This window comes from Natrix helvetica, assembly GCF_964273705.1.
Source record: "Natrix helvetica genome assembly, chromosome: 6".
Classification (NCBI taxonomy): domain Eukaryota; kingdom Metazoa; phylum Chordata; class Lepidosauria; order Squamata; family Natricidae; genus Natrix; species Natrix helvetica.
The window spans coordinates 42,410,270-42,434,274 of NC_138553.1; the positions used below are offsets into that span (position 1 = coordinate 42,410,270).

The 24,005-nt window shown below is 34.4% G+C and overlaps 1 protein-coding gene across 1 annotated transcript in view; it reads right to left on the reverse strand.

Annotated features, from left to right (window-relative positions):
- Positions 1–24,005, reverse strand: part of PTPRQ (protein tyrosine phosphatase receptor type Q) — a 90,499-nt gene that overhangs the window by 60,958 nt on the left and 5,536 nt on the right. Inside the window, exons 3-20 of the mRNA XM_081956726.1 lie at positions 23,047–23,207; positions 22,090–22,201; positions 21,324–21,550; positions 20,318–20,387; positions 19,349–19,548; positions 18,955–19,189; positions 16,009–16,137; positions 14,478–14,624; positions 13,249–13,421; positions 12,924–13,128; positions 11,735–11,860; positions 11,450–11,629; positions 9,246–9,353; positions 7,748–8,029; positions 6,319–6,501; positions 4,413–4,514; positions 1,998–2,118; positions 971–1,128 (exon numbers count right to left, since the gene is read on the reverse strand). Coding sequence (XP_081812852.1) covers positions 971–1,128; positions 1,998–2,118; positions 4,413–4,514; positions 6,319–6,501; positions 7,748–8,029; positions 9,246–9,353; positions 11,450–11,629; positions 11,735–11,860; positions 12,924–13,128; positions 13,249–13,421; positions 14,478–14,624; positions 16,009–16,137; positions 18,955–19,189; positions 19,349–19,548; positions 20,318–20,387; positions 21,324–21,550; positions 22,090–22,201; positions 23,047–23,207 — 2,919 coding nt within the window. The remainder of the gene's footprint in view (positions 1–970; positions 1,129–1,997; positions 2,119–4,412; positions 4,515–6,318; positions 6,502–7,747; positions 8,030–9,245; positions 9,354–11,449; positions 11,630–11,734; positions 11,861–12,923; positions 13,129–13,248; positions 13,422–14,477; positions 14,625–16,008; positions 16,138–18,954; positions 19,190–19,348; positions 19,549–20,317; positions 20,388–21,323; positions 21,551–22,089; positions 22,202–23,046; positions 23,208–24,005) is intronic.

Genomic DNA, 24,005 nt, shown 5'->3' on the forward strand with positions numbered 1-24,005 from the left:
CATACACATACCCTGTCAATTGAAAGATCTAAAAATATTAAAATATTGTTCATTCAGTATGCAGATATTTATCTACCTTTTATGAAAGGGTAAGTTTCAAAATTCATATGAAAAAAGTAATATATTAAACCAATTATCTTTTGACCTGAGTGGTATGAAGGTCATTTTTTTGAAGGAATATACTTTGTTAAAAATTACAGCCACAAGACTCTGTGTGGTTCCCAATCCCTTTTCTTGTAACCTCTAGAGCAATGATGGTGAACCTTTTCGGCACCGAGTGCCCAAAACCAGAACATGTGTGTGTGTGGGGGGGTTGCACACGCTGGAGCACTGGAAACCTGAAGACAAGCTGGCCAGAGCACATCCGCATGCTGGAAACCAGAAGAGCAGCTGGCAGTTTAGTGTAAAGTATGTATAATTAAGAAAGGAAATCACCAATTCTTATCAAACATAGGAAAATAGTTATGCATTTGGCCAGAATTATCCAATTTATCACTGGAGATCCAAATGTAGCAGAATTTATGTCCATGAGTAGAATCAGGACTATTAAGAATATTTAAGAGAGCAGCTCAACATCTAAAAGGGTTAAGGAACATATCTTGCAGCAATGAGCTTCATACCATTACGCTAGAGAAGAAACCAAGGACAGTAATACTCTATTCTTTCTATTAAAAACAATCAGAAGGAAAAAGCCTTAGAGCAGAAATAAACAAGGGCCAAAACAGAGGGTTCCGCATTTCTTACTAATGCTCATAGTAGTCCAAGGATAAAGGACACATAAAGTTTCATTTCCACATCTCTGATTACTAAAGGGTAACCCATCCTATTTTATACATAATATATTTATACATATACAGTATACTTATATAATATTATAATATAATACATACTTATCCTACTTTTAAATCACTACCAAGAACCTTCTCAATAGTATATCATATTATTTATTCTATTAATCGTACACATTTACCTCCTTCAGAGGTTCTGAAACTTGTTGTGTCACTTTTTATATTTCCATCACCAAATCTGGTACTTGCTGTTACATAAACACTGTATTTCTTGTTATATTCTAAATCTGTTAATTCTAGTGATAGTTCAGATGCATTGATATTTCTTGACATAATATCCCTAAGCAAACATATAAAAGAGAATTAAACAGCTGATTAATAAAACAAGAACTAATAGTTCTATATGTTGCTATGTGTGCTAAACTAGAGTTTCAGTTTAACACCATTGTGTTTTTTGTTAGTTCTTCACTCCACCGGCAGTAACAATGTGTAGTTTTTCCAGTACTAAAGGCATTCAAATATATTTGTATCATACTGGTTAAAAAAATGTTTTTTGCTCTCCTGTGAAATAGCTTTTTCGTCGCAATATCTATTCCAGAGACATTCCCACCACCATCACAATGAGGCAGCACTTGGAAAGTTAGAAGGAGTGGTGATCATGCATGAAAATAGCATAACATTTAATTCTAAGATTGGAACTCTTCTTAGAAAGCAACATAAAGGACTGGTAAAGATTCTTATGTTACATTACTAGTTGAAAAGCTCAACAATGCATAGCTATTTAGTATATACAACATCATGCTATATGAATGAAGGACCAGAATATGGACATGAACTAATTGTAGATACCAAATGCTACAATTTGTTCAGTTATTTCCCACCCTTACATTAAAGGTGAATTGGCCATTTGCTACTAGTGTAAGACAGGATCCACTCCATTCAATGACAATCAGTAACAGTAGGTGGGAGTCTCCTAGAGAACCACTAAAAGTTCTATTTGGTGTAACAACATCTCGGTTTTGAAATGATGATTTCAAAATGTTTGAAGAATCTAGCAAGCATTAATTTCTAAAAACATTAGTTGTCTACATTTAAGCTCAGTTAAGAATAAATTGTTTCTAATTATTCACTAGTATGCATGTTTGTGGAATAAAACATGAATTACAAGGTTAAGGGAAAATATTTCTTCAATATTTAGAAAAATCTTACCAAATATAAACTGTATAATAAAGGATAATTCCATTTGGCTCAAGTGGTGGTTGCCATGACAATACCACAATGGCATCAGATAACTGTTTTACTGTGAGCAATCTTGGAGGAGAACTAGGAGCTGCAAAGTAAATATACAATATATTTCTGATGAATTATTGCTACAGCAAATTTGAGTATTTACAGTATCACTAGTTACAGTTATTATATTTGATGCTGTTCATTTTAAACTGGCACTTAAGAAGGAATAATTTTACATGGTGGTGCAAATCATCTGTTTCTTTGATTCTGAGAAGAAATAGTATTTTATGAGAAAATAGAGCAACAGGAATATCATAGTAATTCACCTTCAATCCAAGGTTATTTTAATTTGTTTCCTAGTAATAAAATATGAATTTAATTGATACAAATCAATATAAATTAAATAAATAAATTCCCCTAAGAGTGAAACCAATTAGCATTACAATAGAAGATGATAAAAATTGCACCATTTTAATTTATATATTCCAGTCTTTGTGTGTGTCTCTGTGTGTGTTTGTGTGTGTGTGTGTTTGTGTGTGTGTTCACAACTTGAAGAATCAATCACAAGATGAAGGCTTCTCCTTTGAACATTATAGACCAGTGATGGGGAACCTTTTTCTTATGGCGTGCCAAAATTGATCACATTCAATCCTCCCTGCCCACCTGCACATTCACATGTGCCTTCCACGGATGCACGCACAACCCCCCAGGCTCTGGAGGCTTTCCTGGAGCCTGGGGAGGGTGAAAATGGCCTCCCCTCGGCCCCCCGGAGGCGCTCCCAGAGAAGCTGGAAATGGATCGTTCTTGAACTTCCGGATGGCTCATTGGGGTCATTTATTCACCTGGCCCCCCAGAGGCACCCCCGGAGAAGCTGGAAATGGATCGTTCTTGAACTTCCGGTTGGCTCATTGGGGTCATTTATTCACCCTCCCTGGCCTATGGAGGCTTTCCTGAAGCCTGGGGAGGGTGAAAAACAGTCCCAATGAGCCAACCAGAAGTTCAAGAACGATCAATTTCCAGCTTGTTTTTCAGCCTTCGGAGGTTTTCTTGAAGCCTGAGGAGGAAGAAAACGGCCTCCCCCGGCCTTCCAGAAGGCCGAAAATCAGCTGACAAGTGCGTGCATGCATGCCGGAATTGACAACTAGCATACCAGCAAATATGACTCCATGTGCCACCTGTGGCACACGTGCCATAGGTTCGCCATCATGGGTATAGGATCTAATGCTTCAGCAGGGGGTTGTACCAGAAGACTTCCAAGGTCCTTTCGAAGTCTCTTATTTTGTTATTCAATATTTCTGCTGTACCTTTCTTACCTCCTTTGAGTTCCTGAAAGAGAATTCTATATAGGTTAGAATAGCCTGAGACTATAAATTCCCACAATCAAGTCTAATCTGAGAACCTGAATTGGTCAAAACCAATGAGCTGTATAAAAAAATAAGGAGAATCTAACACATTGTCAGAAATGTTTATTTATTTATTGCAATCTTGTATGCACCATTTTATTTTTTATGTGTCCTGTTATGATACAATACATATTCATTATATGACATAAACAAGTATTAAAGATAAGTCACTGCACACTTCTATAAAATACCTGCTGGGGCTTTAATTCCAGATTTTTAAAAATGCCCCTGATTAGATTCAATTAACCAAAGTTATAAACTCTGGAATATTTTAATTTTATTAGTACTTTAATTACTAGAATAGATAAAAATGTTATCAGGATTCATATTATTGGATATTCATTATGTATATCATTATAAATAATAACAAATATAGCCATTTGCATCAGATGATCAGATGTTTTAGTATTTTCTTGATAAATATAGGTATTTTATCATGCCATTCAAGCTTATTTTAAATGACATAAATTATCATCATATCCCTAAAGCAGGTCATCACTTTAGTTATGTGTGAAATGAAAACAAGTGCTCAGCTATGAAGGAATTTGTAAAATATTTTGACTAACAGTCAGAACAGTATGTACTTCCAAGAAATTACATTCTAAATCTTTTTTTTTTTGTTGCTTGCATTGCATTGCCTCTTAAATTTTTAATACAAGTAGATCTTGTTATTTACAATGGCTTATATCTTATGAAAAGTCTGCTTATAATCAAATAAATGTAAGCACTTTGTTCCCTATCTACTGAATGGTTGTATTTCAATTTTCTATTATTTTGAAGCAGAAAAAAACCCTATTCTATTAGTCTCACCATGCTCCAAAGAAACATTAAGTGAAGCTCCTATGTTCAAAAGGTTTTCCACCCCTAATACTAACACCATTTTGAGCTTCCTTTAGCTTTCAGATGGGAGTTTGTAGCTAATATTCTTCTATCACTCCAACTTAACCAACTAATATGAGAAGAACACAATAGTCAACAAGGTCAACCTTACCATCTTCATCAGTTATTATATCCAATGGTGCACTCCGAGGTCCTTCACCTTTTACGGTGCTTGAAGATACTTCAGCCAGATATTTTGTATATTTCTTTAAGCCTAAATAAAGAATATACATGTTATGTGTATATAGTGGCACTTATATGCCTTTTGTGTTTATGCTATTTTGATAATTTCATATTAATCAATGTAGAGAAAAGACTTGAATTATAAAAGCACAACATAAAGACTTTAATTTACAGACATGGAAATCGCATTATTGACACAAATGCTAAGTTTATCTAAATGGTAGGCGTTAGTAATGTTTTAGAATAATTTAATATTTAAAATATTAATAATACTTTATTAATTGGGCACTAATGTTTATATCTTTACCCCCAAGTTAATTTTATATTCATATAAATATATACATAGAGATATATGAAAGTTCTATAATATTTTAAATTAAATTAAGTGTTTTACAGAATAAATTGACTACAAAAAATGAAAACATATTTATAACATTGTCCTGACTTTTATTCTTTCACTTTTCAGAGATATCTTTTTAAAGGTGTACTAATAAGCAAAATAAATATCTGTTGTGGCACAACAGCGGCCGGCTGAGCTGTTGCTGGAATTTGACAGCGATGAACACTATGGGACTGCCCTGGAGGCTGAGGAAGACTCTGGGGCAGTGATGGCGAACCTATGGCACGCGAGCCATTTGTGAGGGCACGTGAGGTGCTGCCCTGTCAGCTGGCCAGTGCGTATGCATGCGCTGGCCAACTGAGTTCACCATTTTTAAAAGCCATTTTTTCGCCCTCCCCAGGCTCTAGAGGCTTTATAGGAGCCTGGGGAGGGCGAAAAGAGCTTTCCCCCCCCCCCCGGAGGCCCGGAGACGGTCCCTGAAGCCTTCGGAGCGCTCAAAACGACCCTCCGAGCAAACCGGAAGTGACGTTTTAAACGCTCCAAAGACGTCAGAGAAGCCTCCGGACCGTCTCTGAAGCCTCCGGGACGCTTAAAATGACCCTCCGAGCAAACTGGAAGTCACTTCCGGTTTGCTCGGGGAGTCATTTTAAACGTTCCGAAAGCTTCAGGGAAGCTTCCGGATGGTCCCTGAAGCCTCCAGATGGCCTCCGGGGGGGGCGGGGGAGGCTCTTTTCACCCTCCCCAGGCTCCTATAAAATCTCTGGAGCCTGGGGAGGGTGAAAAAAGCATGTAAAAATGTGGGGGGGTCGCGCCTGTTGTTCACGCATACGCACTGGGGGTCACACATTGCATTATGGGTGTGGCACGCCCGCACACAACCCCCCTGCACTCCCCCCAGTTGTGGCACGCGAGACAAAAAAGGTTCGCCATCGCTGCTCTGGGGGGTGTTTAGAGTCAGAGCAGAGACTAGAGAGGCCTGTTGGCCACCAGGTGGTGTCTGAGTCAGGGAGCAGTGAAGAAGACCAGAGGGAGGCTGTCCCTGACGTACGTATGCGTAGGGCTGAGAGGAGGAGGGAGCAGCTTTGGAAAAAGGCTCACAGAAGGAAATAGGAACAGGTGGATACTGATTGGCCCCTCCCGGAGATCTTATAGGTGGGGCAACGGGAGGGGAATTTTGCAGGAAACAACAGTTTACTAATCCAGGCGTAGTGAAAGATTGGGAGAATTTCATGAGTTCAAGCCTTGTTTTCATAGAGATAATTTTCTGGGCTCCTAGCCAAGGGGTTGCCTATCTCCCTCCTTAGTTGTGACAGACAGCCAAGAAGAAATATAATTACATATAATTACTTTGAATTATTTGCCTATATGTGTTTAATGCAAGGTATATGATTGTATTTGTTAATTTGATAATGAAAAATACATACATAGACTTGATACAAACTCATCATAACACAGCTAGATTACTGCCATGTAAAATAATAAGGCAAAATATTACCTGTAATAATTAGTGAAAGATGTGTTGTGTTGATTACTCTTACTTCACTTCCATTCATCTCTCTGAGATATATAGTGTATGTCCTTATAATGCCATTGGGGACAGATGGAGGAAAGTATGATAACTCTATTGCTGAAGAAGACATGTTGCTGTAAGTTATATTTTGGGGTGGAAAGTCAGGTACTGAAATGAAAGAATTCAGAGAAAAATATTACATCCAAATTTTAAATAATAGTGTACTACAGGTGTATGACATACAAAAAATTAAAAGATATGATGATAACTGAAACTCAAATGCTATTTTGAGCTTTCATCAAATGCTATTACATTACAGAAGCCAATTAAATACAAAGCAACAATACATATTACCAATATAGTCTGAAGTCTCTGATTCAATAATGAATTAGCAAGCAATGAACTTTCAAAAATTTGTTTTGCCTTTAATAAATAAAAACAGGTACATTTTTCCTCAGTTCTCACATAGATATTTTCTTTAATTTCAAATTCAGCTAACCTACTTGTATAAAATCCTGATTTCTTTATATTATTGCTTTTAAAATAGTAACAAAAAAGGAAAAAAAGCACTAACAATTATCAGAAAAATACATACTTTGTCAAAAGAAAGGAAAAAACACACAGAAAGTGCTTTTCAACAAAAAGTGATAAAAATACAAAGGAAAACAAAATACTTGTACAATAATTCCAACCCTATCCTAGTTACCTATCCATCTCCCCCCAGGTAATTTATGGGAAACTACATATTAATTTTAATGTACAATCAGGATTTTTTTATTTAGGAAATTCATTTCGCTATTCTCTAACTTGCCTTGTTATTCATTTGGGCCCTTGGTTTCATTATTTCAAATATAAAACTAAACATGATAAAATAGGATTATATGTATGTTATAATTGGAAAACTTGTTAATAATATCAAATCATAAAACAACTAAGAACAAAAAATAGCATGCATTGAACTTTTTTGATATTTTGATATTCTGATATTTGATACATGTTTGATGCATCAAAACATCCATTGAAAGAGGCTCACCTCTCTTCATCAAGCAAGATACTTTGCTATAATCATCAGATATTTTGAGAAATGCTTCATGGCATCATTTGTCTCATTCAAATATACATATGTGTAATTTGTAACCTAATTATATTTAAAAAGGTAAATGTTTCCTGCAGTTGTGTTCGACTCTAGGGCACAAAGCTCATCTCTGTTTCTTGGCCAAGGGAGCCAGCATGGTCTGAAGACATTTTCCATGGTCATGTGACCAGCATGACTATACTCCAAAGGTGCAGGAAATCTTCCCACTAAAGTGGTACCTATTAATCTATTCGCATTTGCATTCTTTTGAATATCCTTTTCAATACATTTAAAATTGAATCCATAGAGACAAAAGAATATTCTAGTATTTCCACTTACCAATTTCAGCTGTTCTTACAGATAATGGGTCAGATGACTGATTCCCATGACCAAGGCGAGTGAACGCTCTTACAGAAATGTTATACAAAGTGTATGGTTTCAACTCATTTAAAATAAGATGTGTTGTTGTAGCATTTTTAGTTATTAAAATACTGCCATTATCAGACATGATTTCATAATGAGTTATGATCCCATTAGGTATTTCAGGTGGTAACCACCGTAATTTGACTTCTGAGGCAGTCACTTCTAATGCCTCAACATTCTGAGGTGGTGAACTGGGTTCTTTCATTCAGAAAACAGAAAAAAAGTGATTGAGTATTAGGGTGCATTCATTCATAACTATTTTAAAATACAGAATTTATTGATTACAGTAAAATGGTGTTCTTTGTATTTTTATAATATATAGACCAAGATTAAGTAACCTTTTATGAACAAGTCATATTAGTTGCCAGATGAGACCTCTGGGAACAAATTTGCCAGTGTATATTTGAGCAAATGCAAAACAATTTTTGAACGTGCAAATGTACAATCTTTAAACAACCTCTCCTCTAGACATGTGGAAGTATGTCCAATTTCAGCATATGCACCTACATATTTTCCCAAACACACTAATATACATACATACTTACATGCACACCTATATGCTCCCATACAGCATATGTTCTATAAAAACATCACATTCTTTCCTACTTGTCTCAGACAAAACACTCTCGTTTTTACCATTACTGGCAGCAAAATGCAAACATTTTGAACTGTCTTGATAAGTGGAAATTCCAAGCCATAATTTAGAATTGTTAAAAGTAGCAGAAACTCGGTGATTCTCATCTTCATGGTCAATTTCCTTTACTTACTTCATCATCACAAAGTCCTTCATATCACTCATGCTGATACCTCTTCTAATACCATACTTCCTTCAGTGGTAATTTTCTACCTGTTCTTGCACAGATAAAATTGTGCTATTTATTTGGTTACTCTGCAGCTACATTTATGAATTAAAGTTAAGAATTAAAATTTCCCAAGTTAATGGCAGCAACCAACTCATCCAGCCTGAAGCTAGTTGATACATTTTAATATGGGAACAATATTAAAAATAGTATTAATAGTATTAGTGCTATCTCTTATCTTAGTGGGTTTCTAAAGGTTTCCAAAGAACTTCAAGAAATAGAAATCGCTTACAATGTAGTTTGCAAAACACCTTTTCAAAATTGTCATATTAAACCTCAATTAGTCATACTAAACATCAGGAGAGATTGGAATATGCCTAGAAAAAAAATCTATCTCCCTCCCTCCCTCTTCTCTCTTTTCTCTCCTTCCCTCCCTCCTTCTCCCTCCTTCTCCCTCCCCCTCTCTCTCTCTCACACACACAAACACACAGACACACACACACACGGCTTACATGGTTTTTATTATTTGTGCAAATTTATTGCTTAATGGGCATAAATCAATCATAACTGATCAAACTGAAGTTATAAAATCAATATGAAAACAATGTACTTACCATCTTCAAGTGTTCTTATAAAAATATCATTGTCTTCAGAAAGTGCACTTTCTCCAACAGTTGTAGAAGCTGTTACCCTCATTTTATAATCTGTGTACTTTTTTAGGTCTAAAACAAAGATGAACAAAATCTGTAAATGAAATTTACTGTGCATTCATTTGGGCACTTTTACAGATACCTTGTTTACTCTCATAGACATTGAGAAGTTGCTTTCAAATCTAGCACATTGCAAATATTAGGACTTACTTTAGAAAAATGATTAACTATTATATAAAAGTGCTATACAGACAAACATTTAGCATGTGATCTTGATTGATAAAACTGCCTTTAAAATGTTTTCTTAATATTACATTTTAGGTTTAATTTTTAATAGTCCAAAAAAATTTTAAATGGCTATTTCAGTATTTTGACGTTTCCCTTTTTTATTTCTTATCTTTCATATGTACACATTAAGCTTTGCAATGAGTTAATTAAAATCGATTAAACTTATTTTAAACTTACATTGTTGTTCTAATTAAGCTGTTTATTTATAACAGATTTATTTCACCTGCAATTAAGTGTACTTGTTTATATTGATGTTAGGAACTTTGTACTATTTAATATAGCAATCTAGTGATATTCAGGATGTTCGGTGGCAGGAATCAAACATAAACATTGTTATAAGCTTACAATACTGAGAAATTTTTAATTATCAAGGATCTTTACCTAGATTTGTATTGTCAGTATAAAAATCTGACTAGTCCAAATATATGGGAAGCGGAAATACATAATTATTTTCTGGTTGGTAATATTACATTGAAATATTTACAATATTTTACACTTCAAATATTGGACTTCTCAATAAATTTTTAAAAGGTTGGTTATTGTCTTTATGTTGAATGTGTAATATATTTATTACATTTATATAGCTACCCATCTTATATGTGGCTCTAACATAATAAAAAAAAAACCAAATAATAACAAGATGTAATAAATAAAATATATTTTAAAACCCAAAAGTATAAAAAGGCATAAGTGACTGAAAAATGTCTAGTCCAGGAACAGGCCCAATTGTTACCCAACAAACTTCTGGCCATGGCTATCAACCTGCTCTTTGAACAAAAGCCACGAGGATCCAGAAATTGCACTCTGGTTTATGTCTGGGGCAATACAGTTACATCCAGAAACATGTAAAGGTGGAAAAATCACCAAATCCAAGAGCCACTCTCTCTTGCTCAGGTTGAACTGAAGCCTATTCTTCCCCATCCAGAGCCCATAGTCTTCAAATATCAAGACACAACCTTGACAGCATACATTGGCCAAACTAGGGCCAATCAGCACCTTGATGGTACCTGACTCCAGTGCCACTGAATGGTCACACCCAGCAGTTTCATATAGATATTTAAGAGAATGGAAAGAGTAATGAGCCCTGAGAAACCCCATAACCTAGGGGACAGGCCTTGAGCTGTTCTCCTCTCCTGCCATCAATACTGACTGGAACCACTCTTGGAGAAACAAGAAGAAGCATGATCATTTCCACAGATAGCTCCTTCTTTGTTGTATATTCTTATTTCATTGAAGTAAGGTTCAGTGATGGGCTATTAAATGATATTACATATATCATTTATATATATATATATAAATATATAAATTTCAGATATATATTACATATATCTGAAATTTATATATTTGGCTTCCTGTCAATATTTGACCTACCAGATGCAAAGTGTGGCTTAACAAAAATTGTCAACTCTCAGCTTTTGAAGTGGCACTTCTTTTATTATGCAATCATTGTAATAACGTAGTAGATACAAAGCATTGTATCATTTTCTTTTTCTTCCTTCTCCCTATTCATAATAGCTTATTTTTTAAATTTTCATACTTTGAATTGCATTGATGCTTTTTTATTTAATTTGTAATGTTAAGAAGAACAATAATAATATAATGATAACGGTGAATGTATTCACTATAATTGTATTTCATTAAATTCTTTTTAGTCATCTATTACAATTGAAAACAAGAATAAATGTCAAAAAAAATACAAATAGAGACAAAGATTATCTGTTTTTAAGGATAAAGTACAATCATGGCACAAGTTGACATAATTAACTTCTGCATAATTCTTTTTTAAACTTATATTTCTCAACATTCACTCACTAACTCACTGTCACTTCTTCCTTCCTTCTCTCTGTCTTTCTTTCTTTAAATATAAAAAAACATCCCACCTGTAATCAGTATGTGTTTTTCTGATGTAGTCAGTTGAAATGCTTTGCTTGTATCCACCTCCATTGCATAAACTGTGTAATGTGTGATTTTTCCATTAGGATTTAATGGTTTATCCCAAAAGAGCAAAATTGAAGATGAACTAATATTTTTATAATCTATATTTTCCACAGAACTTGGAACTACAAAAAAAATAAAGAATAATTAATTTAGAAATTTAAATTTAGAAAAATTGAAAAAACTAAACACTGCCAACATGATAATATTTCTGTTATAATTTTTTTTACCTTGTTCACTTGTCTTAGAAATGAGAATAGCTGGTGGTCCTTCTCCAATGATGGTAAAAGCAGACACAGCAATTGCATATTTAGTGAAAGGCTGGAGTGCATTTACACGATATGACAGCTGCTCAACTGAAAGATTGATGGTATCAAATGTTTTATATTTTTTAAAAACTAAAATCAGTCATAGGCATTTCTAATTTTGGACTAGTTTAGAGGATACTATTTCTACAAAAATAGTATAAGATTGCAGTTTTTGTGTGTTTATGTTAAATGGTCACTATTAAAATAATTGCAGAATTGATCATCATGCACAGCAAAGAATAAGAAACAAGAATGCTGTTTCCATGCGTGTTTAATGAAGAATAAATCATACTGGATTCAATGTACGCTATTCCAAAATAAACTTGTATACTAGATTGACAAAAATAGATTGCTTTCATTTCTGAAGCATGTTTGCATCAGTGAAAAAAAGAAAAGTAATCTTGGCATATTGGAAATGAAAAAATAGGTTTTTGAACAGTAACCGAAAGACCAAAAGAATCATGGAAATAACTTTTCAGCACTATTTTATTTACAACTGACATTCAAAGTAATGAAAATAGCACCATTATCCTTTTACATTTAATGGTCCCCTTTCACATTTTCAGACATTTTTAAACCTGTATCTGTCATCCAAAGTTTATTTAATGGGTCATAAATATCTGTGTTTAGTCACAAAAATGCCCCTTTGATAATGCTGTGTAAGTGAATATACTAATGGCATCACTGTGTCAAAGGGTCACCTCCACCTGTTAGTTGCCCCATGTTGCTGAGTTGTAACTTTTTGACCTATTTGCCTTCAGTGACATTTGGAAGCCTATTAGTCAAAAACCGTTGGGGAAAAAAAAATTAAAGGTCTGCATGGGACATGGAGATATGTTAATCTCTTCCAATCACACCTGCTTTGGCAACTGTAATAACTGATTGTCTATGCAGCTTGTGCAATGGGTCTGGCATCTTCTTTCTCTGGGAGAGAGGTCAACTGGGTGACAAGGGGCTACTAAGCTCTGCTTGTGTGGCATTTTCCCATTTACTGAATGTGACATCAGCAAATGCCCACTAACAATACGACTGAACTCTTTGCTAAAGATACTTTGTATAATAGCCATATGAACAATGAAGTAGCTATAGAAAACAGCTTTTTCCTACTTACCAGAATTTAAATATAGTTCTGCGTCCTCATTTACAGTTAGGAAATTATCAACAGGAATACTAGTATATTTTACTGGAGAAAATTCATGTAGTGGGAACATTTCAGCTGAACCTTCATATAAACTGGTCGCTGTTTTTATTTTATTCAATGAGGAAGATAATGCATATTCTTCTATCATATCTGGATCCCCAGATTCAGTAAAATGCTAACACAGAAAGAGAAGAAAGAAACAACTTTCCATTTCTTAACCTTAGTGATAGGAATGTAGACAAGGAATAATGTGAAAATATTAAATGTAGGTAAGCATGAATTGGGATTAAAGTACCTTGATTTTTTCTGTCAGAATTGTATCTTCAAGGATCTCCTCTGTTTCCTCATGGAAAACTTTTACTCGGTACTGAGTGATTACTCCATTTGGTTGCTGTGGTTTTTTCCAAGCAATTCTTATAAAGCTTGCTGCTTCCTCTACTACATGCAAATCAAATACAGGTCCTGGAACTGAAATGTAATGTATGTAGTAAAATTACAAAACAGCAAGCATTAGAAAATGTTTAATCTTAAATTAATACTATCCAAAAAAGTAACATTTATTTGAAGTTACATAATTCTGATGGATACCGCAAATGTCTGTAGTCTTGCCAAGAACACAATGGGAATTTGCTATTGTCTTCTTATAGCCTACACTGCTGACATTTTCCAAGTTTAACTTCCAAGCTTAACCAGGTGTTGCTAATCTACTGATTATTGTTCCCATCACTTTAAAAAAAATCTAGCTAGGACTGATGAAACTTCCAATCTGTTGACCTCATTCATTCTCCCATAACAGCCCATTCTGCCCAAGGGATGTTGAGTGAAATGCCACATCTCCCTAAAGCTCTCTCCCTAGTGAGAACTGCTCTTGAGAGCACTCTTGCTGTGCACCTGTAGGTACAATTTTGCAATTGAGATATATCCTCTGGAGGTTGTATAGCAGAGGCTATCTTCATGATTACTTTCCATTTATTGTAAAAGAACTGGAGTTGGGGGAAAGTGCATGGAAAAAAATTAATACACATCTTGCTTTTGAAGTGAAAACTGTACACATTAAGTCATCATGTGAAAATCGAACTTATTTCAGTTAAAAGAATCTGTAACATTATCAGCTTTACTAAACAAACTTTTCTTGTAATCACTTATTGCCATCTAGTGGACAACTAGTTGTGCTGTCCTAACAATTGGGACCAAATAAAATTAAGATTGTTTAATTCATCTTTCAACAACAATAATAACCCTTCAAAATATTGTCAGAGAACCTGCTGAATTTTATGTACGATTTCAATGGCTAAAGAATGCCATGAAACTAATGGAAGACTCATTCTTATTTACACCATTATCATTTATTTCATTGTTCCTGGAAGCAAGCAATTGATCCAGTGTTACTCAACATTTAGAGCTGCACACAAATACACACCCACAACTTCCATGGGCTGCGTTTGCCAACACTATCTGTCCATATCAAAATATGAATATAATGTTTTAAACATTATATATATATATATGACATATACAGCTTACCTCCTGCAGGTGTGAAAACTGTTATGTTAGACTTTGGGCCCACTCCAGCACTTGTTTCAGCAGCAACAAACACATCATATAATGTAAACGGTATCAGATTATTAAATGTAAATTTGAAATCTTTTGTGTTGTTATCCAAAATACGAACTGAAATAATCATTTAAAACAAAATACCAGACAGTTAAACTCTTCGAAATTTTCTAAAACAATTATGTTCCTCATTATGTTCCTCATTGAGAAAACTCAAACAAGCAAGTATTATAAACCAATCAGGTATGTTAATTTCATGTTAATGAATATTTTTATGACACTTGGTAAAAAGGTAAAAGACAATACAGGTGTATCCTATTAGTTGTTTAATCCAGTTTTTAGAAAATGCCTATACTTCCAGATATTTAATACTCAATTAAATGTTACTACATGCTTAATTATGTCAGTATACATATTATTATGCATATAATTTAATCGACAATACTACGTTGGCTTGCAAGTTAATTATTAAATTAAAGATCTGACCATGCACTGACTAGAGTAAGCAAGTTTAAGGTAAATCTGGGTTTTACCTGAAATTTTGGTATACTGGCAAAATAGATCAGTACTACCCTTTCAGTTAACAGAGCATTGTTGCATATATTAAATCAAATAGATTAAAGACAGTAAATTTTCAGTTTCTCTACCTTACTAAAAATGTTAGGTGAGCACAATGATTGATCAAAATAACAATGGGTAGCATATACGTATGAGTCATCTGGTGATTATCATGGTCTGTAAGATTAATACAATAAGCCCTTCATGGCATGGGACTAGGCTGTTTGAGGGATCGCCTTTCCTCACCTTTTGATATTCCAAAAGACCCATAATACCTGGTTATGTGGCTAGGCCTTAAGATCCCATGGAACAAGAGATGTTAAATTTTTGAGGGAGCCATTTTTGTTGCCTTAAACAGGGATGTCAAACTCACGGTGTCACAGCAGCATCACATGACACATTGGGACTTTTGCTAAACCGGGCATGGGCGTGGCCAGTGCGTGACGCATCCATCCTGCAGGCCTGGAATTTGACAGCCCTGCCTTAAAGTATGGGTTAAAATGGGGAAGGAAGGAAGGAAGGAAGGAAGGAAGGAAGGAAGGAAGGAAGGAAGGAAGGAAGGAAGGAAGGAAGGAAGGAAGGAACCAAGAAAATGCAGACCATAATGGTTGGATGGAGTTAATGAAATCCTGAAAAAAGTCATGTTTAAAGAACAAATGATATGGTGGACATAAAAATAGTTTTCTAGGCTAGAAAGATATGAAGAGATAATGGTGTTGGTATAAAGTAAATTTAGGTATATTTGCTTTTCTATCTTTGCTCATTATTTCTTAGTCTGAGTTCTGGATAATGTTAGCTATCCCGAAAGGAAATAGTATGATGGTTTATAAATAAATGTTACAACTGTATAGCTCTAATAGTTTTATGAATCAATCAGTGACTAAACACAGTAGATTATGAAACATGTGAACACAATAATACAAAATCAAATTAACTGATTTACCAGTTTGCCCATATAATTCCACTTTGTAAGTAAACTTTCCAGTAACAATGTTTGGTGGCTCCCATGAAATTGAGAAAGATTTTCCTGTAACATTTCCTGTGACAACATTCTGAGGAGGATCTTCTGGAACTAAATTTAAAAAAACACCACACATATTGGGAGTGTTTATTTCATAAAATTTGAATTGTAATTATTTTTAAATTTCATCCTGATAATAAAACTACCAGCAAATCAACGCAGTGGCCAATCCACATCAAGAGTTATAATACATGTGGAACTCAAATTATAATGAGCATTCCTAATATACCAACATATAAAATGGCAGATTTTTGTTTACCTAGTTAAGGAATTGATATAAAGAAAGCAATTTCTGAGGTTTTATGGGTATATAAATACTTTACTGTGGCAGTAAGATGAAAAAGGCAATGGGCTGGATCAATCATTCTTCTTCCATCTGCTCAGAGTGCCCATTCTTAGATTCATTTCATTCTATCTGTCTTTTTCATTTTATTGTAATTTGTTTGTTGTGAGTTGCCTAGACACTGGGAGTTGGACGGCATACAAATTAATAAATTATTATTTGTCTTGGAGAAAAATTTATCGATGTGGTCACTAAGAGTCAAAAATGAATTGATAGCACATCATGATTTTTTAAAATCAATTGATTATAATCAAATATGTTTAATAATGAGGCAAGCTCCATACAATTTTATTTCATTCTAAATAAAAAGCTTGTATAAATTTTCCATAATTTTAATAATTTGTATGCATGTCCATGTTTCATTGTTAATATTAACATTTTCTCCTCAAATATATAAACTTTAAGCCTTCAAGCCAAATTGTAAGCACCCTGTTGAAATAAGGCAGACAAAATTACACTATCTTCCTATTTTTAATGGCCAATATATGTTTAAGTATAAAATGTATTATTAGAAGCCTCAAAAAAACCTGAAAGCCAAACTTTAGACATCACTTTCTAAAAATAATCTTGGTTATGTATTTAAACTGCCTTGAATATTTCCTTCAACATTTAACTTTGTTAGTGATATCCCTAACCTATTGCTATTTCTACACAGCTGACAAAATGCTTCAGCTGCTCGAACTGTAATGAAGATTAGGTCAAACATGACATTATTCAAAGGCACTGGTGGTCATAAAAAGGACAAATATTTTGTATTCTACTAGCTGCCAAAATGAGAACAGCTGTTAATGGATAGTAATAAATCTTGCCCATGCAAAATCTGATCTCTGCTTTCTAAAGATTATTTATCATTCTTTAGAAATCTTGCCAAATATAAAGGCATCAACTATATTGTTATAAAAACAGTTATCCTTGGAATGGAGAATTAAGTCCAGCAGTTATATCAAGAAATATTTCTTATCTAAGGAACATTATCAACTAATTTGCAAGTCCCGTGCTATCTTTAGTGAAGTAGCTGGATGGCGAGCACTCACTTATTTAACATATAGTGGCTGTATTTTTATTTGTGATTGGGTTACTAAGCATTTTGATTTGAATAGATGGAAGGTAAAATTGGTTACTTCTTTATAAAAGTATCATGAGTTGTCCCGTATTTATGAAGGATTTCATTATTTCCTTCTTCAATTAAGGAAACTAAGCCAATATTAAGCTTAAACTGTCACATGACACATCACAATGTTTTTTTGGCTTTGTGGAACCAGGGAGGGCTTGGCCTGCGCGTGGTGCATCCAGCCCGTTTGTCACCCCTGAACTAGAAGAAAATGTGTGCTTTAGTAGCATTGTAAAGCAAATATTTCCATCTGTTTTAAAGAAATGGATCTTTCTGAAAATATGGACCATGAAAAGACAGCGGAGATTAGGGAAATGTACAAATCCTAATCAGATTGGATTTGAAATTGGATCTGAAATTAAGACAGAATACTCTGTTACACAGACTACTTTTTCTCATTATAAATTATCTTTCTCTCCATTGTTTGTCTGTTGAAATCAAAGTATAATAAGCAGATGGAAAATATTCTACTATAACTCTAATTCATTAGTTTACTGTTTTGAATATTGATAATTTTAAATACTAATTTGTACTTCATGTCCCCTTCCCTTGCGTATATGGGCTGGAGAAACTGCCTGTAAAGACTCAGAGGGAGATAAGAAACCTACTCATTGGTATAGAACAGTGATGAACTTTTGCAGCACCGAGTGCCCAAAGAGAGGCGCACGAGCATGCACATGCCAGCCACCTAGTCCTTGGGTTTCCAGAGCGCATATGCAGACCAGCCAGCTGGTCTTTGCGCACCGGAAACCTGAAGTCCAGCTGGCTGGTGCATGCATACCAGAAACCCAAAGAACAGCTGTCCAGTACGCATGCTTATCTTCAGGTTTCTGGCACTCCAGCACACATGAAAACCAACTGGCTGGCGTGCATGCACACACCGGAAACCAGAAGAGCATCTGGTGATGTTGCGCATGCCCACAGAGAGGGCTCTGTATGCTACCTCTGGCACATGTGCCATAAGTTTGCCATTACAGGTTTACAAGATAGTATATATCATGCAGATTTAAAAACCTCAATATAATTAAATTTATATTGCAAAAAAAGTCTTTTTATTTCAATGTGCTTCAGATGATGCACCACATGTGTCTTACACGATTAAATAAAATGCAAATTTCCTACACTGCACCAACCACAATTTTCATTCAGATTTCTCCCTGACACCCATACCTTCTCATTGCAGCATTTCTCTGTAGGACAGATCCTTTATTCTCTTAAGTCCCTGGGACAACAGAAGAATGAAATTTGACCCATTCCTTATATAAGGACAGAAAGCAACATACCCAAAAATATATTTCTGGAAGATAACTTGTCCTATGATACATTCTGAAAGATATTTATTCAAGCTTTGCCAATTGCAAATGCCGCCCATATTGATTTCCCTTCTTAACTTAGTTACCTGAAGAATATATACCTGATTCTGGGGTCCTGACAATTGCACTGTCAATATAACCTGCTTCAGTGGTTACTGCTGAAACTTCAAAAAGGTACGTTGTGTACGGTCTAAGATTAGTCACAACAAAACTGACAGGTTCATTCCAGACTGAACTCATTGCCTTGGGAGCGATTGTACTTGAGGTAAACATAGTGGTTTTACTAGACGTAGTTGAAGGAGTGGTAGTACTCCATAAAAATGATTCACTGTTATCCTGTGAAGACAAACATTGAAATAAAAACAATTATTTTTGTGGGTGTTTTATTGTTTTTATATTTTAATTGTTTTACTATGAAGTTTGAACTGAAACATGGACAGTCCTGAAGAATCAACATTTATTTTTATCTATAACTAGCATGTTTTACATACTCACATTGCATTCTGGTAATCTGCCAGACAAAAGGTCTTCCACTTTAACAGAGACATCCTTCACTATTATTCCACTTCTTGCATGCTTTACACTAATTTTGAAACTAGTTATTTTCCCATTTGGCTGTTGTGGCAAGAACCAAATCAGATTTACAGCTGAGTAGTTGAAAGCTTCAACTGTGAGATTTACCACTTTACCAGGTGCTTGGAAAGAAGCAACAAAATAAAAAAGAAAGAAAGAAAGAAAGAATGTATTTGACTTATTTTAAATAGAGTCTATTAAAAACAGTATTCTGTTACTATTATTGCTTTACAGGAAGACATCACAGAGCAAAGTGAACTCATACACTGCTGTAATTCTAGGATGCCAAACATAAATGACAGATTTCCTTAGTCCCTGGACAGGACAAGATATTCAAGTTCTGCGAAAATTTTATCTACAGCAAACTATGTAATATATAATTATTGTATATTTTAGAATTAGAATTGAAAATATCATTGGTAAACAATGATATACATTTGGATATACTTGCTTAAATATGAATAAAATATTTGTCATTTTTTTAGATCAGCTGTTAAATTGTCAAAGTTTTATGCAATTTCTTCAGGAATATTTGTTGAAAGTTTGTCATTTCAGTGAACCTGTCATACTGAATGTCAACAAATAACAAAATCTAAGTTTACAGAATAAGCTTAAATCTAAAGATAAATTTAGCATTGTATTATTAAATTGTATTAAGTTTTCAACAATGTATAAATTAAAAGGATTGACCTTTAAGTGTATTTGACTGAATTTATGTCATGCAAGTTTCTATCCACATATTGTATATGTAATAAACTTTTAATTTAAAAACAAAAATAATGTTCTCATAATAAACATGTGATTCAGCACAATTTGGCTCTTCAGATCCAAGCATATCTCACTTTTATGTAGCCTGACAAGATTACTAAGAGATGTTATAAACCAAGTTACCACTTTCTGCAGTTTGAAAGAGAAATGGCTCACTAAATATTCCAATGCCAGCACTATTTTCAGCAGCAACCTGCAAGAGGACAAAATCAGTGAGAACTAAGATTGCATTTTAAGTGAAACAAATAATATTCATGTAAATGACCAAATTCACATATGCTTCTGTGAGGAAACCCAATAAAAACATAAGATGGAAGTCATTTGAATGTTCTCAACAAGTTCTTTATTAAGAGATATGCATGGTATGAAAGATTCCTTTTTTTCTCAATGAAATTAAAATGTGTGTGATAAAGATCCATATCTTGCCATTATGGGAATTGCTCGATTTGAGATATTGCTGTAACAGTTGTGACATATTCAACAGTTATGACGTATTCAACAAATTACACTTAAATATAACTGACTTAGTACATTTTATACATAGAGACTTTTGATGCATAATTGCAATATGAATATACTGAAATATAACCCCAACTATCCTGAAATTATCCTATAATGAGATTCTTCTCAAACTAATCTTTATCTTTGTCTTGAGCAACTTATTGGACTTTTACAATTTGGCATCTTGTTAGACCATGTTAGACTGGAACTTTCAGGAAAGCTATTATTCTTGTCTTTTTAAACTTTTGAATTATATAAAAAATGAACATCTGTGATTTTCCTCAGAAGTATGAGAAATATACAATTCTTATCAAATAAAATGCACGGGACAAAAACAGAGAAGGGAAAGGAAGGGAAGGGATAGCTTATTAAAATGCATAAGAATACTACCAGCTCTGGAAATTAACATACTTTCTCACTGTATTAAATGATTAAATGCAAAGCCCTCCACTAGAGAGCACAACTGAAGTGAAACTGAGGTGAAACTACATGCCTGCAGTTAGATTTACATTAATTATAATTTAAATATGTGGCATATCTATATTTTAAAAAACGCTTTGATGCTTACAAATTTCAAAAAGTAAAATACTTTAAATTATATTTTATAAATAGTAAAATATAAATTTACCTGAATTTCATAAGTTGTTCCAGGGTTAAGGTTCGTTAGTAGAACTTCCAAACTATCTGGTTTTGTTGTAACTTGGGTATAAATATTTTGCATCCACGGACAAACTTCTTTATATTTAACAATGTAGGATATAATTCTCCCATTTGGGAAATGTGGTGTATTCCACGAAAGGAGAATTCCTGCAGATCCAACTTTTTCCCCAGCAAGGAAAACAGGAGGTCCTGGATCTGTATAAATTACACATTTTACATTAAACCTAGATATTCTTTAGCTACTGGAGAATAAGGAGAGAGTTTGCCAGTTTTTAAGCATCAAAGAGCAGCAAATATGAAGTTGGCTTCTTTAACTTTATGAAAGATAATAAATTGCCTTTTGGAACATCAAGTACATTCTTTCTCTAAGAATTTTAATGGAATGCTGCAATATTCACAGACAAACAGCTTCTGATGCCAGTTTACTTTTCAAAGCTCATTATTGAAGCATCTGTATGCAGTAGGGTTCTCTACCTAAAATTGTATGGAAGAGTTTGCCAAGATATTTTTGAATACTCATATTTTGGCAAGGGTGTTTTAAATCACGATATTTTTCAAAGGGTAATTTTCTCTTCAACTATGCAACTCTGGAATTACTTCTTTAAAATAAATCTTTTTCCAATTACTTTAGAGCAAGCACTGTGAACAATTTCAGTTGGCAAAACAGAAAATTAGATACATATTTTTGAGACATTTTGATAAAACACTCAAATGCAATTTTGCCATAAACTCACTAGTTACATTAGTTGTCACTGTTTTGCTGACAGGTAAACTATACACTGAAGAGGAAACCGAAGAAACAGTCACATTATATATTGTCCCAGGAGTGGTATTCGAAATTTCAGCCTAGAATGTGAAATTAAGATTTAGAACTGCATCTCTCAATTTAAACAAAAACAAATAAAGCATTGAATAAATCAATAGTACATTCACATTACTAGTATTCGTAACATTTAAAAAAAACATGCATTACTCTTAGGTTTAAGCTGTCTATACAAAAATGTTTTAAAAGCAGTAGGATCCTTCAGTTAATAGTTCATTTCAATGGCCCTGTTTATTTGTAGGATTCTGCAGTTTTAAGTAGCACAACTAATTAGACTGTTCATATCAATTGAGATATCCTGAGATGACCTAAGGAAATATACTATCATTGTCACTGAAATATAATCTACATCAATCAACACTCAATATTCATATGAAATACCTGTGCCTTTGTAGTTCCAATAAAAAACAGAAGCAAGAAAACATGAAAAATCATGGTTTGTATGTATGTATGCATTTATATATATATCCAAATACTGCAATCAAATGGTGCTCTTAAAACTTTGTGATGCCTTATGAGAGAAATGTTGCCTGCATTAATGATTTAAGTCTAGATCTCCCTGGCAAGTACACAATTAATGAACTTGTATTACTCAATAGCTCAGCCGTGCCTTTGTTAAAATATTCATGAACACTTAAATGACTAGCTAGAGGTCTGAGGTAGACTTTGTAAAAGTATCATCACTGTTGTTAAGGCAACAAAGAATAGATGTTGAAATCTGCTCTCATAAATTTGGTACATGTACTTTTGCATTCCCAACCCAGCTTAAAAGCCACAAGATAGAATGTCAAGCTATGCCAATTGTGCTGTTTGCGCAGCTTATAAACAAATTTGAACTACAGTACTATAAACAAAAGGCATCACATACCTGATACTCCCCACTTCCCATATCTTGGAGAGAAACAAAGCCATGAGGAGGTGCAAGCTGCACATAAAACTGTTCCACACAGCCATTCGGCAGCCTCCAGTGCAAAGAAAAAGAATGTGAGGACACATTGAAAACTGTCAGTTTCTGTGGCTTTTCAGGCTCTTAAAAGAAAAAATATATATACATTGATCTTTCCATTACCAAAACTTTAAATTCTAAATAAATTAGCTCCAGTACATAGATCTTTGCATGCATCAACTATCTGTGCATAGGTTATCTACTATTAAGATGTTTAAATCCCAACTTTTTTTCCTATTTGCCTTTACGTTAGTTTTGACTCTAGGCAATTGTTTGGACAAATCCCTGAAGTTGCAGAGAGGTAGTCATCAGGAAGAAGTCACCCAGCTGGCATTGTGCCCAAGGTGGGACTAGAGCAGTGATGGCAAATCATTTGGATTCAGTGTATCAAAAATTCAGAAAATGCCTAACCTGACTCTTCTGGCATATTATCTCTCCCTGCACTTTGCAGGGGATGCAGGGGTTGCATAAGAACATAAATGCTCTTATATGACCCACCCACAGACCAGGGGTGGGTTTCAAAAAAAAATTACTACCAGTTCTGTGGGCGTGGCTTTATTTTGTGGGTGTGGCTTGGCAATCATGTGACTGGGTGGGCGTGACTAGGTGGTCATGGTCATGTGACTGGGTGGGCATGGCCAACTTAATGTCACTTAGATGGAGGGGCATCTCCTCCTGGCTTCTCCTCACCCCTCCCCTCCCAGTCCTCTCCTCGTTTTGTATGTTATGGTGGGAGAGGAAGCTTTTTCAAAGTCATCTTCCCCTTGATACTAACCAATAAGATGACATTTTGCTGTCAGAAGACCGCCTAATGTACATTTCCAAATATTGTTTATCACCATTCTCTTGGTAAGACTGAGTGGAGACATTTATAAAAAAAT